The sequence below is a fragment of the Doryrhamphus excisus genome, chromosome 1, assembly GCF_030265055.1.
Source record: "Doryrhamphus excisus isolate RoL2022-K1 chromosome 1, RoL_Dexc_1.0, whole genome shotgun sequence".
In the NCBI taxonomy this organism is placed as follows: Eukaryota; Metazoa; Chordata; class Actinopteri; order Syngnathiformes; family Syngnathidae; genus Doryrhamphus; species Doryrhamphus excisus.
Window position 1 is genome coordinate 16,404,693 of NC_080466.1, and position 17,530 is coordinate 16,422,222.

At 37.9% G+C, this 17,530-nt stretch overlaps 1 protein-coding gene across 7 annotated transcripts in view; it reads left to right on the plus strand.

Moving 5' to 3' along the window:
- inpp4b (inositol polyphosphate-4-phosphatase type II B) overlaps window positions 1-17,530 on the plus strand; it is a 130,109-nt gene that overhangs the window by 58,111 nt on the left and 54,468 nt on the right. For all 7 annotated transcript variants that reach the window (XR_009131712.1, XM_058082838.1, XM_058082851.1 and 4 more), the window contains one exon: window positions 15,732-15,837. Coding sequence is in view for 6 of the 7 variants with exons in the window: in XM_058082838.1 (XP_057938821.1) it covers window positions 15,732-15,837 (106 nt within the window). In the remaining variant the exon portion in view is untranslated. The remainder of the gene's footprint in view (window positions 1-15,731; window positions 15,838-17,530) is intronic.

The window sequence follows — 17,530 nt, forward strand, 5'->3', positions numbered from 1 at the left end:
CAGATTACAATTGAGTGAATCACATAATAAGTTCACAGTTCCACATGTCCAAAAGGAGTAGGAAGAAGCAAAGCTTATTAAATCCTACCCTACATTCTACGTTTGTTCACTTCCTGCTTTCCTAATATAGTTTAGGTTTTTTATTTTTATTAATTTGTTATTTTTACTTTTTTATTTGTTATTTTTACTTTTTTATTTGTTATTTTTACTTTTTTATTTATTTGTTATTTTTACTTTTTTATTTTGTTATTTGTTATTATTATTGTATTATTGTTATTATTATTTGTTGTATTTTTGTTTTTATTTTTTTTTTACATGATGTGCTATATATATCACTATATTGACCTTATGTCATTGGATGGTCATATCACCTCGTACTTCGGTACGTGGCAAAAAAAAAGAATTAAATAAATAAAACAATTTTTTTTTTAAATAAAATACAGTATAAAAAAACTATATTAGGAAAGCAGGAAGTGAACAAATGTAACAGTTCCTGATTGTGAAAGTACCAGATGGAGGGGTAGGATTTAATAAGCTTTGCTTCTTCCTACTCCTTTTGGACATGTGGAACTGTGAACTGATTATGTGATGCATTCAATTGTAATCTGATGCATGTTCAAATGAAATAAAACCATAATCATAACCAAGTTAATGAATTAATAAATAATCGTGGTTTCGTGGTTGACTGTGACCTATTGTTAGCATGAACGTAACATTGTATGAAGTCACCTGTGGCATGTCCAACGGGATGGAGTGGAAAAAGATGTTCTCCTCCCATTTTGTGTGGAAGTGGTACATTTTTTGTCTTCTTACTTTCTATCTTCTCACACTGCAAAGGCAGCTATCGCCACCTTGTGGAGTAAATACAAGGATGGAGGGTGCCCACAGCTGTTTAATGACCCAATGCTAATTGGAGACCTGGGAGGTTTAGTCTTTGTAATGACATTCCGCCACGATTGAGCCATCCATACATTCATTCCTTCTTTTGTCAATTTCCTTGAGATTCTGCATAAATTATGTTTTTTTGGGCCAATTCTGCAATTATTAGTTACTAAAGGCAATGGTTTAAGCCTTGGTGAAGGTCTGCTCCTCTGGGTCGCAGTTGTCAGGTTTATAGAATTATATTAAACACTTCCTCAAGGAAAAGCAAAGCATGTTTTGTCATCAAAATGTATTTCTTCAGGTCTTTGAACCACCCTCGAGTACAGCAGGCCCATTATGTTGTTATTTGCTAATATGTTATGATGATATGCGACTAATGCATCAGTTTGTCCTATTTCCACCTCTACTTGTGATTCACCTCTTTTATTTCGGGCATACAAATAGTATTACAGCGGGAGCAGCTGAGTACACACTGTGACTGAAAAGGATTTGGTTGTCAGGTTAAAAAAAAAAAAAAAAACAGCTGGAAGTTGCTCTAAGCTACTCCACCTCATCCCACTGCTCCCGATGACACGTTTGAAGGATTTCAACATCCTCGATAGCCGTTGACCTCTTTTGGTTTCCGGAACGACAAATGGATTGAGTTTAATTAGCAAAATGGAAAACCGCAGTCCCTGCATGCATGCCGAACAGTCTCATCGTACGAGATAATGCATCAAATCTGCACAAGTGACCTATAGGGATTTTATTCTTTAACTTCTGAATTGGTTAAATTATTATCTGTCTTAAAAATATGCAATGTTTAATTGTGGTCTGATAGGATAAATTGCACTAGAGTTAAAATTAGCTATCACGGTGTTGTCTTGGTTAACATCATTAATCTCTTCCAGAAGGTCTGACTCAAACCAAAACAAACTCTAACCAAAGCAAATTTTCCAATAGAAAATAACATTCCAGACACACAAAAATGTTCACATAAAACATGTTATCGACAATAATTATTGTTTTTCATTGCAAAAATAAAAAAAAAGATTGGAAAACTGAACATTTAACATCACTTTTACCTAGTTTTGTTGGAAAAACAAATGGATTGAGTTTAATTCGCAAAATGGAAAGCTGCAGTCCTTGCATGCATGCCGAACAGTCTAATCATATGATCGTACTCAAACCAAAACCAACTCTAACCAAAGCAAATTTTTGTTGGAAAAACAAATGGATTGAGTTTAATTAGCAAAATGGAAAGCTGCAGTCCCTGCATGCATGCCGAACAGTTTAATCGTACGATTGTACTCAAACCAAAACCAACTCTAACCAAAGCAAATTTTTGTTGGAAAAACAAATGGATTGAGTTTAATTAGCAAAACGGAAAGCTGCAGTCCTGATATGCATGCCGAACAGTCTCATCGTACGATTGTACTCAAACCAAAACCAACTCTAACCAAAGCAATTTTTTGTTGGAAAAACAAATGGATTGAGTTTAATTAGCAAAATGGAAAGCTGCAGTCCTTGCATGCATGCCCAACAGTCTAATCATATGATCGTACTCAAACCGAAACCAACTCTAACCAAAGCAAATTTTTGTTGGAAAAACAAATGGATTGAGTTTAATTAGCAAAATGGAAAGCTGCAGTCCCTGCATGCATGCCGAACAGTCTCATCGTACAATTGTACTCAAACCAAAACCAACTCTAACCAAAGCAAATTTTTGTTGGAAAAACAAATGGATTGAGTTTAATTAGCAAAACGGAAAGCTGCAGTCCTGATATGCATGCCGAACAGTCTCATCGTACGATTGTACTCAAACCAAAACCAACTCTAACCAAAGCAATTTTTTGTTGGAAAAACAAATGGATTGAGTTTAATTAGCAAAATGGAAAGCTGCAGTCCTTGCATGCATGCCCAACAGTCTAATCATATGATCGTACTCAAACCGAAACCAACTCTAACCAAAGCAAATTTTTGTTGGAAAAACAAATGGATTGAGTTTAATTAGCAAAATGGAAAGCTGCAGTCCCTGCATGCATGCCGAACAGTCTCATCGTACAATTGTACTCAAACCAAAACCAACTCTAACCAAAGCAAATTTTTGTTGGAAAAACAAATGGATTGAGTTTAATTAGCAAAACGGAAAGCTGCAGTCCTGATATGCATGCCGAACAGTCTCATCGTACGATTGTACTCAAACCAAAACCAACTCTAACCAAAGCAATTTTTTGTTGGAAAAACAAATGGATTGAGTTTAATTAGCAAAATGGAAAGCTGCAGTCCTTGCATGCATGCCGAACAGTCTCATCGTACGTTCATCATTTTATCGTACGTATGATTGTAATGGTGGCAAGCGGTATAATGGATGAACGGAAGGTGTACTGTGTATATATGTAGTCTTATTTCCAACTGTGTGCAAAGGCATCTCAAGGTCAAAGGTGTGTTATTTTGTGCCATGGAAGTGTGTGTGTTATTTTTTGTAAACAAGCCTACTTTTATCAGTGATGGCGTAAGGAGAGAAAAATAAGTGAAGGTATAACCCCTGCCTAAAGTTAAGTCTGTTTGCAAGCCCGAGTGAGCGCCACAGTGGTGCTATTGTTATCATGCTATACATAACCGCATTTGCATAAAGTTCCTTATTTTTATTATGTTTTTTCCTCCCAGGTTTTATTCCCCCCCCCCCCCCCCCCGTAAAAGACAAATGCACAATCCATGGCATGGTGATGTGGAACCCAGGCAGAATGCTGATGACCCCGCCTTGTCTGTAGCAATAAGGCGTATCAGCAGAGCACCTAAACGCCTCGCAGTGGAGGAGAGGAAGCTCTTTTATTTTAAAAAGCGCAGCTAACGCTGACCTTTCTTATCGTGTTTCTCCTAGCGACAGAGTGCGGACCCCCTCAGGGAGACTCCTGGCTAGCTTGTTATCAGATGCTTGGGCCTTACTGTGTTGCTCTGCCTTGTGATGTTTTAATTCAGGGGTTCCCAAACTTTACCAACTCAGGGGCCACTTGAAAATCTAAAAAATGTCCGCGGACCACCTTTGTCCTATAAACAGTACATAGGCAAAATGCTGCAGTCTCAGAGCACTTAACTATAATAATAATAATAATAATAATAATAATAATAATAATAATAATAATAATAATAATAATAATAATAATAATAATAATAATAATAATAATAATAATAATAATAATAATAATAATAATAATAATAATAATAATAATTGTTGTTATTGTTGTTATTAAGTTCATCATCATTATTATAATAATAATAATAATTATTATTATTATTATTAATTTTATTAATAATAATATTATGCTGCGTATTATGCTGTATTCTCAGAGCACTTAATAATAATTAATAATAATAAACTTAATAATAATCATCATTATCATTATTATTATTATTGAGTTTATTCATTTTATTGTCAAACCAAGTTAAGTTTAAGTTTAAGTTTATTAATTAATAATAATAAACTTAATAATATTCATAATAATATTCATCATCATTATTATTATTATTATTAATTATTATTAAGTGCTCTGAGAATAATAATAAACTAATAATAATATCATAATCATCATTATTATTATGTTTATTATGATTATTATTAAGTTTTATAATTATAATAATTATTCTTAATAGCAATTGTATGTTGCATATTATGCTGCATTCTCAGAGCACTTAATAATAATTAATAATAAACTTAATAATAATAATAATAATAAACTTAATAATAATAAATGTGTTTATTATTATTATTACTTTGGGAATCACTGTTTTAATTCATGCCATCATGTGCAAGATTCTTGGTTTGACAGCCATGTGTTACCTAATTAATTAGCTTAATACTCACAGTATGTCATCAAGGAGGCTTATTTGTTTATTATTAGGGGTAAGGCGCTTATTAGAGCAGGGGGCTTTTGTTGTGTTGTTACTTTCTACTAGTTTTGGACTCCTATAAAGCAGCTACACACGATAATCCGCACAGAAAGCTTTCTAGATTTTCCAGAATCTACACCTACTCCAGCTGTATAAAAGTAGTGCTGTAGCAAAAAAGTGAACGTGATGTCATGCGTATTGCTGCCCCCTGCAGGACTGGAGCAAAACACGACTACCTTAATTGTTTTGGGTTTTGTTTCGGGTTGATTAGCCTTGGCAGAAATACGGCATTGTCTGGGTTCATGATCTGTGGACCCTTACACCACCCATGTGTCCTCATTACGACGCACTTTTCTTTAGATACTGTACGTTTAAAAAAAAAAGGCACGGTTTCACTTTCTCTTTAGCTTTTAGCTCTCCCACAAATCTCCTGCAAAGCCCCACGCCGCATGGCAGAGCGCCGTCACCCTCATTAATCCGTTATTGTACACAACTTAGTCGCTCATCAAAGCGTCGCGGCTGACAGATAGTGTGTGTGATGAGCATTTAAACGCCCACCCTTCCACGCCGGCGGCATCTTAATGCCCATTAGCTCGTCACAAAAGACGCCGCCACTTTTTTTTTTTTTTTTTTTTTTATAATCACACGTGCCCCCAGGATCAACATGTCCAATGCTGCTCGTCTGATGCGAGGCTGTACGGTAAAAAAAAAAAAAAAGATGTGCGGCAGCCCCGCGGCGGTGTTTACTGCGGCGCTCTTCAAGGAGAGAAGTGGGCGATAAAGTGGCAAAGAAAAAGACGGCCTGTGTAAATGCAACAATAATGACTATTTCCAATGTTTTTGTTTTCAGAGCTGAGAAGATAGCTTTTGCCGCGCGATTCCTTAAATATTTTCAAAACAGGAATGACACCACAGCAAATACGGGATGTAATTTACTTCTGACTGAGATGGCTTTTTCTTGGCTCGCTGTTGTAATTACACGAGCTTTCAATCAAAGTCAGTCACAATCATACAGATTTTTATTGATTTGTCTTGAATTTTCTCCAAACTGGATCTTGATTTGCTTCTGCAGAAAGTCTAAAGTCACTCACTCATTCATTCATTCATTTTCTACCGCTTGATGGCCAGCCAATCACAGGGCACATGCACTACCGCTCAAAAGTTTGGGATCAAAGAGGCATAGAGGCCTATGTATCCTAAAATGTATCCTCCCATTCCATGTGGAAGTGGTACATTTTTGGCTTCTTACTTTGTCCTTCTTGAAACACTTTCTTTTTCTCCCCCTTAAGTGTGTATTTACAACTCCTCCCAGCTGTGTGGCCTGCACGCTAACCACTCGGGCGCCGTGCAGCCCTCAATAACTCAATTTTCTGGTATTAAATAAGGTTTAAAAACATAATGTCACACATTTCTTATGACAACAATGTTTTTAAAAATCTCATTGCATCCTGACCAATGATGCAAATGTACGGTAATGTTAGCATGACAGGTTAGATACGTCGGTATCGCTCTTTGACCATATCTTGCACAACAGAGACAATTTTGTAAGGAGCTAATATGCTAAAGAGCATGCCGGATGCTGACCACTCATCTCGCGGAGTTAATACACAATCTCTATTATGAGGTTGCCTACAGCCACAGTTGTTAATGTCAATGGTTTTTGACCTGCCGCTAATCAGAGACCCACCGCCAACCGCCGATAGGAGACTCTGTGGTTCATTGATTACAGAATTCACTGTCCATTGGATTGGGACCGGGCTGCACGGCGGTCGAGTGGTTAGCGCGCAGACCTCACAGCTGGGAGACTAGGGTTCAATCCCACCCTCAGCCATCGCTGTGTGGAGTTTGCATGTTCTCCCCGTGCATGCGTGGGTTTTCTTCGGGTACTCCGGTTTCCTCCCACATTCCAAAAACATGCTAGGTTAATTAGCAACTCCAAATTGTCCATACGTAGGTATGAATGTGAGTGTGAATGGTTGTTTGTCTATATGTGCCCTGTGATTGGCTGGCCACCAGTCCAGATTTTACCCCGCCTCTCACCCGAAGACTGGCTGGGATAGGCTCCAGCACCCCTGCGACCCTCGTGAGAATAAGCGGTAGAAAATGAATGAATGAAATTACCACACAAGCTAGGAGACTCGAGTTCGATTCCCGGCTCGGCCATCTCTGTGTGGAGTTTGCATGTTCTCCCCGTGCATGTGTGGGTTTTCTCCGGGGACTTCGGTTTCCACCCACATTCCGAAAACATGCTAGGTTAATTAGCGACTGGCGATAGTTATGAATGTGAGTGTGAATGGTTGTTTGTCTATATGTGCCCTGTGATTGGCTGGCCACCAGTCCAGGGTGTACCCCGCCTACCCTGGTAGAAAATGAATGAATGAATGAATTGATTGGGACCACAACAGTTTCCCCCCCATCGGGGCATTAAAGTACATTTTATCTTTAGTAGTAAATGTGATGGCTGTTTTTTCATTGCTTGTTTTCGAGCTCGGCTGCAGCAGCAAAAACCAAAAAAAAAAAGGCTATTTTGGTGCGCGTGAAGCTCTGTATTGATGTGATTTCATGCCAGCTCTTCTTGATTTCTCCCCTTAACAGCTTTGTCCATGCTGGTTTTGTTTTTCCCTGTTCATTCCTTGAAAGTCCCTGTGGATTATGGGGACCTGCTGAGGCCTGCAGTATGTGTGTGTTACCCAACTCTCTCTCTGCAGATTCAGTCTTCACATTCACTTCCTTCACCTTTTAGAGTCAATGGAGCACAGAATCACTTTCTGCACAACCAAAGTCAACACTAACAACTGCAGCACACACACACACACACACACACATTGTCCTTCACGCATACACACACACTTGTTTCTCCAGAGAAAGGCTTATTCCAAACAATATCTTGATTCTTGTGGTTGTTTGCTGTACCAGTAGCAGATTATAATATGTTGCATCCTTTTATTGAAATAAATAAGCTTATAATTATAGACATATAATAATAATAATAATAATAATTATTATTATTATTATTATTATTATTATTGTTGTTGTTGTTGTTGTTGTTAATAATAATAATAATTATTATCATTATAAAATATAATTATATATTATTATTATTATATTATTATCATATTATTATTATTATTATTATTATTATTATTATTATTATTATTATTATTATTATTATTATAAAATTCTATTATTTATTATATTTATTTATTATATTATAATAATAATAAGTATTATTATTATTGTTGTTATTATTATTATTATTATTTTATTATTCTAATAATAAAATTATTTTTTATATTTATTATTTATAATATAATAATAATAAGTATTATTGTTATTATTATTATTATTATTATTATTATTATTATTATTATTATTATTATTATTATTATTATTATTCATTTTCTACCGCTTATCCTCTCAAGGGTGATGGAGCCTATCCCAGCTGTCTTCGGACCGGTGACCAGCCAATCACAGGGCACATACAATACCGCTCAAAAGTTTGGGATCACTTGCAAATTTCTTTGTTTTCTAAAGAAAAACACATTTTCATGAATTTCATTTCAACAATTTCTTCCATTTCACAAACAATTGCGAAAAATTCATTCGGATTGGCACTTTTCTTTGGGAATGAGCTGTATACAAAGGTTACATTCTTTCCATTTGAGCAAATAACCCGAAATATACCCGGAATATTTGAGTCTGTGTATACTACTATGGCTACTGTGTCTTTTTTCTAAATACAGCTGCAGGAATCGATAGTTTATTTGTGAGTAGGCCAGGGGTGTTGCGTTGCATTCGCGGTATTAGCGTTGGCTAGCAGTGTGTGAGTAACTCAATAAAAACAAGAGACAAGTGCAATCCTCCGTGGGAGCATTGTGCAGTATTATCACGTCAGCCGTACAATAAAAGCAGTACAACAAGTGAAATGCAGCAGGTTGCTTGTAAAGCACAGACAAAGATGCAGGGAAACAGCAGCACATATTAAAAGCTTTTATCAAAGATGCTTTGCCGCACATCCTTGGGAATGTTAGTCGATAAAAAGTCATTTGTCTGCGTGTGTGTTTTGTTGCCGTTATTGAGTCGTAGGAGCTGCACAACAACTGATTGTTTAAAGCTATGATGAATGACTGAAGACGAGAAGGGGGGGGGGGGGGGGGGGGGATGCGGCTTTTATGTGCTTTCTAGTAAAAGTCAGTTCCCCTCCAGCTACAAAGTGGCCTGGCAGGGCTTTGAATGTTTTATATCGGCCGTCGCAGTCTGCTACGACTTTTTTTTCTTCGTTTTTTTCATGTGATTGAAAAATGTACGTTGTGTGTATAGTTGAAGACTCGTACAATTACTCGAAATGCGACGTATTGGCACATAACGTACAAACATGTACGGGTTAGGTTCACTGAATACTCCAAATAAGCAGGTTTGCCCCCCTCTGCTTGGCCCCTCCAATTGCATCCGCTGATCGACATGTTTACCTCGTTTCTGATACGTTGAAGACCAAACCACGAACTGTTTTTATTGGGTTCGCATTGATTTGGTCCGTCTAGGGCAAGGGTCGGCAACCTTTACGATCAAAAGAGCCATTTTACCAACTCGCTCACAAAAAAGAAAATGGAAAAGAAAAGAAAATTAAAAAAATACTTGATAATCGAAGGGAGCCACAACAAAGAGGCTGAAGTGCCACATGTGGCTCTGGAGCCATGGGTTGCTGACCCCCCTAACTGATTACTCCATGGGTTCACAAACTTTACCAACTCAAGTTGCATTCTCAGAGCACTTAACTTATGATTACTATTATTATTTTATTATTATTATTATTATTTAATTATTATTATTATTTTAAATTATTATTTATTTTATTTTTTTCTCAACTGGGCTCCATTTTTCCCGCCACTACATACTATGTGCTCCTCCGTTAATGACCCCCCCCCTCCCCCCCCTTGGCATGGTGACCAGAGAGCTACGTTCCAATCATAAACGATATAAGGTTCCTTAAATATTGTGACAGGTCAATAACACTCAGTAGGTTATTACTTGGGCCTGTAAATATTTGTTAATTGTGCAATAAATATTATACAATAAAAATAATTTTAAAATAATTTTAAAATAACTTTTTAATTAATTTTTAAATAAATTTTAAAATAATTTTAAAATAATTTTAAAATAATTTTAATAATTAATAAAATGGTGAAAAAATGAACCATATTTTTAATGACCTCTCATGGCCCACCTGGAGTACCACCAGGTGGCCGCGGCCCACGCTTTGGGAATCACTGGATTACTCCATTAACACAAACTGGACTTCAAATTAACCGACTAGGAAATTTAGCGTTTGTTGCCACCATATTTGAAAACTCGAAAATGTATACACAACTACAACAAAATGCATTTTAAGTCTAGTAAAAATGATGCCATAAACTATAAGCAGTATGGGACATTTACCAATGCTGTCGCTTACTTCCTCTTGCTTGTTAGAGTCAGTCAAAGGTTTCTTCGCTGTCGGCTTCTTCTTCGGGAGCAATTACGGGGCCACAAGTTTGACAGAGACAAAACGTTGATTGTGGAAAAAATAAATAGGCGGGCCTCGCCGGCTCATTAAAGGTGACGCTTCCCCTTCCTGTCAATGCGTAACGTCGCACGGTAGCTGCCTTTAACCCCCTAAGCCCTTAAAGCGTTGAGGATGTGCTATTCATTGAGTGTGCGGCGGTGAAGGTCGTCAAGTCAGCAGCTCGCCTCTCCGCCATTGGATTGTCATTGATCGCCACTTAGCGCTCAGCCTCGTAGCGAGCCACCACGCACGAGACTCCCGAGCTGGAGACTGTAAATTGTAGCATTAACACTGGAAACGTCCCGTGTTTCATTCAGGGAGCGTGCGACATTTTGAACTCAACTACTTTGGATCTTGGATGGAATCCAAATGAAGGTGTCTCGTTTCGGAAGGCTCACTTGTTAAAGCAGATATAAGGAATAATTGTTTGGTTTTGTTCTTAATTTTGTACACTGTTGCACTAAACTCTGTATGCTCCAAATCTCATTCAACAATTTTTTTCCTAATGTTCCCCCCTTAGATGTTTTTTTTTCTGTGTTTCATGTTAAACATGCTAAGGATTCCTTTCACCTGGGGGATTGTTCACATAATAAAGCAACAATAAGAAACTATAGGCACCCTACAGTTTTGAACACTTACTATGGTACCGATTATGTCATTGGATGCTCATATCACCTCGTACTTTGGTACATGACAAAAAATAAAATAAAATAAAAATTTATTTTACAGCTGGGATAGGCTCCAGCACCCCCGTGACCCTCATTAGGAAAAAGCGGTAGAAAATGAATGAATGAATGAATGAATGAATGAAAATTTTATTTTAACTGTAGGGTGCCTAAATTTTATTTTATTTTATTTTAATAAAATTAAAATTATTTAAATAAAATTGTATTTTATTTTATTTTATTTTATTTTTTGTCATGTACTGAAGTACGAGGTGATATGAGCATCCAATGACATACGTAATGGGTACCATAGTAAGTGTTCAAAACTGTAGGGTTTTTTAGGTTGTAGGTTGTTTTATTTTATTTTATTTTATTTTATTTTATTTTATTTTATTTTATTTTATTTTATTTTATTTTATTTTATTTTATTTTATTTTATTTTATTTTATTTTATTTTATTTTATTTTATTTTATTTTATTTTATTTTATTTTATTTTAGAACTTTATTTACATTAGGAAGGCAGAAAGTGAACAAATGTAACAGTTACTGATTGTAAAAGTACCAGATGGAGGGGTAGGATTTAATAAGCTTTGCTTCTTCCTACTCCTTTTGGACATGTGGAACTGTGAACTGATTATGGGATGCATTCAATTGTAATCTGATGCATGTTCACATGAAATAGAACCATTACCATTACCATATTTTATGGATGGAGTATCACAAAGAGACCGCATTAGCCTGCTATTTTACATTTCAAAAAAAAGATCACCCTGCTGTCCAATTACTGCAGAGTCACATGACAACCAGTTGAGTCTGGCCCACGTAACTCAGCATGCCGCATTACGATGGTGGGTCCCACGTCCCAACATCTGTCCTCAGCTATATTTAGCATGCAGCTTTATGTGGGTCAAGAATCCCATCTACTATAGCCCTCCAGTGCTAGACTGCAGCGCTCTAGCATTCCGTGTCTGTGCTGCATCCCAAAATCTGTTATTTTGCTTCTCTGGCCACTCCCTTTCCTAAGGCATCACACTTTTTTGATGGGTAAAGATTTATATTTCATATTTATTACAAATAGTATTATACTTTTATACAATTTTTGCACATGCCTGCCACCTACTGGGCTGGAGTAAAACAATCATCTTTTATATACGGTATATTTCAATCACGTCAACTTTAAGATTGTTTGGCCTTGGATGGCTGCCATTCCATTTGAAAATGGGACTCTCTTGTCACCGTGAAATAAATCAGCATTTTACGAACGGGTGTTTGACAATCGAGGAAAAAGAACAATTGAGCATGAATGTCGCGAACTCACACAATGAAGGTTCACATTTTTTTACAAAAACATCTTTGAGAAACTTCTCATCAGAATCTGAACAAATGGACGTCTTTGTGCTTTGTAACACTTGACTGTGGTGATGGCCTAGGCCAGAGGTAGGGAACCTATGGCTCGGGAGCCAGGTGGGGCTCTTTTGATGTCTGTATCTGGCTCTCAAGCGTTTCTTACCACAATAAAAATGTATTTTTGCTAATATTTTAAAGTAAACATCACGGAAATGACTGTTAAAAATAATATTCAAAATCAAACAACTTTCTTATGCATTTTAATCCGTCCATTTATTTTCTACTGCAATACGGCCGACCATATCAATCTTTCCTGATGACATTTTCCAGGTCAAACACCAAAACTCGATTATTACTGGGTAATGCGGTAGTCTACCTCGGTCATTAAGATGTCAACATGTAAATATAAACTTTCCTCCTTCAGTCAAATAGTCACCTAGCTAAAGCTGCTGAACTAAGCCTTCTGACGAAGATGGCCAAAAGAATGAAATACATGTACGGAGTATGGTGCAAAAACATGCAGCAGCAGAAGTTGTATTAATGGCAACAAGTATTTGATTTATTATTAGACACTGCGCTGCTCACGAAAGTGTGCTGGCCACACCCCATTGGCGTGGGGTAGTGTGCCTGGTCTACGTAATTAGAGCCCATTATATCTAAAACTGTTGGTCTTACATAAAAATGCACACATTTTATTGCATTCAATGTTGAAAAAAATGTATATGGCTCTCACAGATACACATTTTAAAATATCTGGCCTTCATGGCTCTCGTAGCCAAAAAGGTTCCCGACCCCTGGCCTAGACATTTATATACCCATACACATCCATTTTCTATGCAACTTCACCAGGGTTGCAGGTATGCTGGAGCCTATCCCAGCTGACAGTGGGAGTCACAATGTCATCTCACAAAAAAAAACACTAAACTCATCACACAGCAACTTAACACTCAACATATGTATGCTGGAGCCTATCCCAGCTGATTGTGGGCGATAGGCAGGGTACAGCCTGGACTGGTCGCTAGCCAATCACAGGGCACATATAGACAAACAACCATTTACACTCGCATTCATATTCATATTCACATTCACATTCACATTCACATTCATATTCATTCATTCATTTTCTACCGCTTATCCTCACGCTGTAGTAAAATTTACAAAGATTATTTGTGAAGAAAGTTGAAATGCCACTGATCATAACAGTGGGAGTCATAGTGCCATCTCACAAAAAAAACACTAAAGTAATCACACAGCAACTTAACACTCAACATATGTACCTATGTATGAAATATACAAACAAGTACCAATATGACTTTTCCCATACTGCATTGTGTCAAAAAGGGTACACCCTGAGCTGGTCGCTAGCCAAAAACAGGGCACATATAGAAAATCATTTACACTCGCATTAATATTCACATTCATAGTAATTTCTGTAGACAATCTAGAGTTGCCAGTTAACCTAACATACAATACAAAATAAGGTTGTCATTAAAAAAAAATGGGTTGGAGAAAAAGTCCTTTTTTCAGGAGATGAAAATTTACAAAAATTATTTGTGAAGAAAGTTGAAATGCCACTGATTATAGTAACAGTGGGAGTCACAGTGCCATCTCACAACAAAAACGCACTAAACTCATCACACAGCAACTTAACACTCAACATATGTACCTATGTATGAAATATACAAACAAGTAGTGCTATGACTTGTCAGTCTGATCGATTTAGTGTACAACCACTATAAACTGTCATTTTACACAAAACACGGCAGTCGTTCCTGCCTGGTCCACCAATTTTATCGAGCATTGAACTCAGTGATATTACAATTCAGGGTCATTTTAAAGTCGACATTGAGTATTAAAAATATTAATAAAACATGCTAACATTAGCTTTCCTGGATGTTGTCATATTAAACTCCACAGGTCTCCACATTGTCCACAGTCTCCTTTTGGATAAAAAATGTGACTGGTGCAATGCAATTAAGCAATTTAAATGTGTTTAAAGTGCAGACTTTCAGCTTTTTTTCAGTGGGTTGAATATTAAGATACATAAATATGTAACAGGGAAAAAAACTATTTTCAGTCTGATATTATATTTATATATAATTGATATATAATTAACTGCCATTATTTATATATATATATATATATATAACTATAATTGAAATATAAAAACATTGCTGGTTGCTCATTGAACCAGGCTAGAAATGATTTATAAACACAATAGCTAGCATTAGCTTACCAGCACGTCGCAGTCTTGTTAGAATATGTCTTGTCCCACAGCCAAGGAGCAAGTGAAGTGGACATTTATTAGAACCTTTTAACTTGCTACATCACACTGCAAGAAGGGCGTGCCACCGCAGAGCAGGCATTCTATGAGGACACCCGCTGTACATATTTATGTTTTTTTTTTTATATATTTCTAGTCTTTTATTGTGTCACATTAAAGACCAGCTAAATCAAATCATATCGGCCACCCGAAAAACAAGCTGCTCGGGAGTTGAATTTGCCAACAGATGCTTTTTAGTTGATGCTTGGCTCCAAATCAGAACAAGCTGGCATTAGAGGATGGAGACATCGAAAAACAGCACGGGGGGTGCCTTTGGGAGAGCCACCCCCCCTGAATGTTAATCTGGCTTCTTCTCTGAGATGTGCATGGCGGCATTTCTTCAAAGTCAGGGTGACTTTTTACAAACCACGCGGGGGAGGGGCGGCGATGCTGGAAGAGTAAACAATGCGACAGGTGGCTGGATTCATAAGGCAGACAACTGTGGCGTCCCACGTTTTCGTCAACATTGAATACATCAATACAATACAATACAGTGCCAGTGCCGATTGCTTGCCTCCATTTTTTTAAATCGAAGAACATCTGGAGCTGCGTGTTACGTCATATCTCAGCATTCGCTGAAAGAACGTACCCGGGAACAGAAAAAGATAAAGTTCAATCTTGCTAATATTTTATAATTAAACTCGGGATATGTTATATATATATAGAGATATGTATTTTCTTTTTAATAAAAGTGGACTTGTGAATGGCGTATAGAAGGGTTTAGATTCTGTTCCACAGATGGCGCTAATGCACACGAAAGCTGCTTGCCAACCGCCAATAAACAACAGAAGAAGAAAAAGAACGCAGTCTGACAACTTTCCGATTGAGCGGATACAAGATACCTCAATCGGATTGGAGAAAGGAATATTCCACCCCTGTGAATCCGATTATATATTCATTGGGATTGGCACTTTTCTTTGGAAATGAGGTGTATACAAAGGTTACATTCTTTCAGTTTGAGCAAATAACCCGAATGGAATTTGAATATTTGGGTCCATGTATACGTGGCTATTGATAATAAGTATTTGGCTAATGATGATACCACATATATGTATGTTATGCTAGCTCATATTAAAAGTGCGCTGACTTGTCTGCTTTCAGGTCATCGGATGGTGGGTGTGCACCCGGAACTGTGGTGGTGAGTCGTCTGAAGATGGGCGAGATGGAGGAGGCGGAGCACATCACCACTGACGTACCGTCCCAGAAGGTACTAGCCTCTAAATACCACCTCTGAGTCCACTCCACCAATGAGATTAGAGAAGCGTCTCTGGGATTTGTTCTGTTCTGTGTGTGTGTGTGTGTGTGTGTGTTAATCTCATACAAAGCGCTTGCCTCATCTCTGAAGCAAGGCATTTGCGTTGCAATATTCCTAATGGGATGCCTCCACACCAGGAATGACATCGTAGGTACTTTTCATTTTGCTTGAGTTTTCTTTCAAACAGCACAACTCCCAAGGCTCTTGTTGCTGTTGTGTGTGTGTGTGAGCAAGTGTGTGTGTGTGTGTGTGTGTGTGCGTGCATGGCTGTCTTATATAATTGGCCGAGGGCTCCTACATGGCTGACTGACTTTTGGTTTTGCGCATTCATGTAGCTGGTGAAGGGAGGGTCCCTGCCAGGCTACACAGTGTCACTGACAATCTGCCCACATTGCCTTGATGAATCTGTCACCCCGTGTGTGTGTGTATGTGTGTGTGTTCATGTGTGTGTATGCATGTGTGTGTGTGTGCTGTATCTTTTGCAAAAAGATGAAGGAAAAGACATGGCAAAAAAAACTAGAAGTTTCTTTGTGTCTGTGAGTTTGGGTCAGTGTGTGTGTGTGTGTGTGTGTGTGTTTGTGTGTGTGTGGTGTCACCGCACAACTTTTGCTGTTTGTTGTCATCATCTTTGTTGTGCGTGCACGTGTGTGTGTGCTGTTTTTTTGAGGCTGAAGATGAGAGACATGACAGAAATTGATAAAGGCTAGTGTGTGTTTGTGCATGCCGGCATGTGTGTTGTTGGTGTGTGTGTGTGTGTGTGTGTGTGCATATGTGGGTTGTGACTACACACTTCATATGTGTGTGGTGTTTATTTTGTAAGAAATGAGAAAAATGGGTAAAAATATGGCAGAATTGTGAGTTGCATTATTAGAGGTTTTTTTTAGGGAAGGCAAACTTTGTCGCCACAGCTGGGATAGGCTCCAGCACCCTCCGCTTATTGTGAGGATAAGCGGTAGAAAATGAATCAATGAATGTTAGGGAACGGGAGATCGGTGCAAGGCGCAATATGATCACACATGCGCTGTCATAGGTCAATAAAGTTTTACACATATGGGCATATAATTTTAATATAATATATTCTAATTTTAGGTTGCATGGCGGACGAGTGGTTAGTGCGCAGGCCACACTGCTAGGAGACCCGAGTTCGATTCCACCCTCGGCCATCTCTGTGTGGAGTTTGCATGTTCTCCCCGTGCATGCGTGGGTTTTCTCCGGGTACTCCGGTTTCCTCCCACATTCCAAAAAAAACATGCTCGGTTAATTAGCGACTCCAAATTGTCCATAGGTATGAATGTGAGTGTGAATGGTTGTTTGTCTATATGTGCCCTGTGATTGGCTGGCCACCAGTCCAGGGTGTACCCCGCCTCTCGCCTGAAGACGGCTGGGATAGGCTCCAGCACCTCTGAGACCCTCGTGAGGATAAATGAATGAAAGAATGAATTAAATTACCACACAAGCTCAGAGACACGGGTTCGATTCCCGGCTTGGCCATCTCTGTGTGGAGTTTGCGTGTTCTCCCCATACATTTGTGGGTTTTTTCCGGGTACTCCGGTTTCCTCCCACATTCCAAAAACATGCTAGGTTAATTAGCGACTCCAAATTGTCCATAGGTATGAATGTGAGTGTGAATGGTTGTTTGTCTATA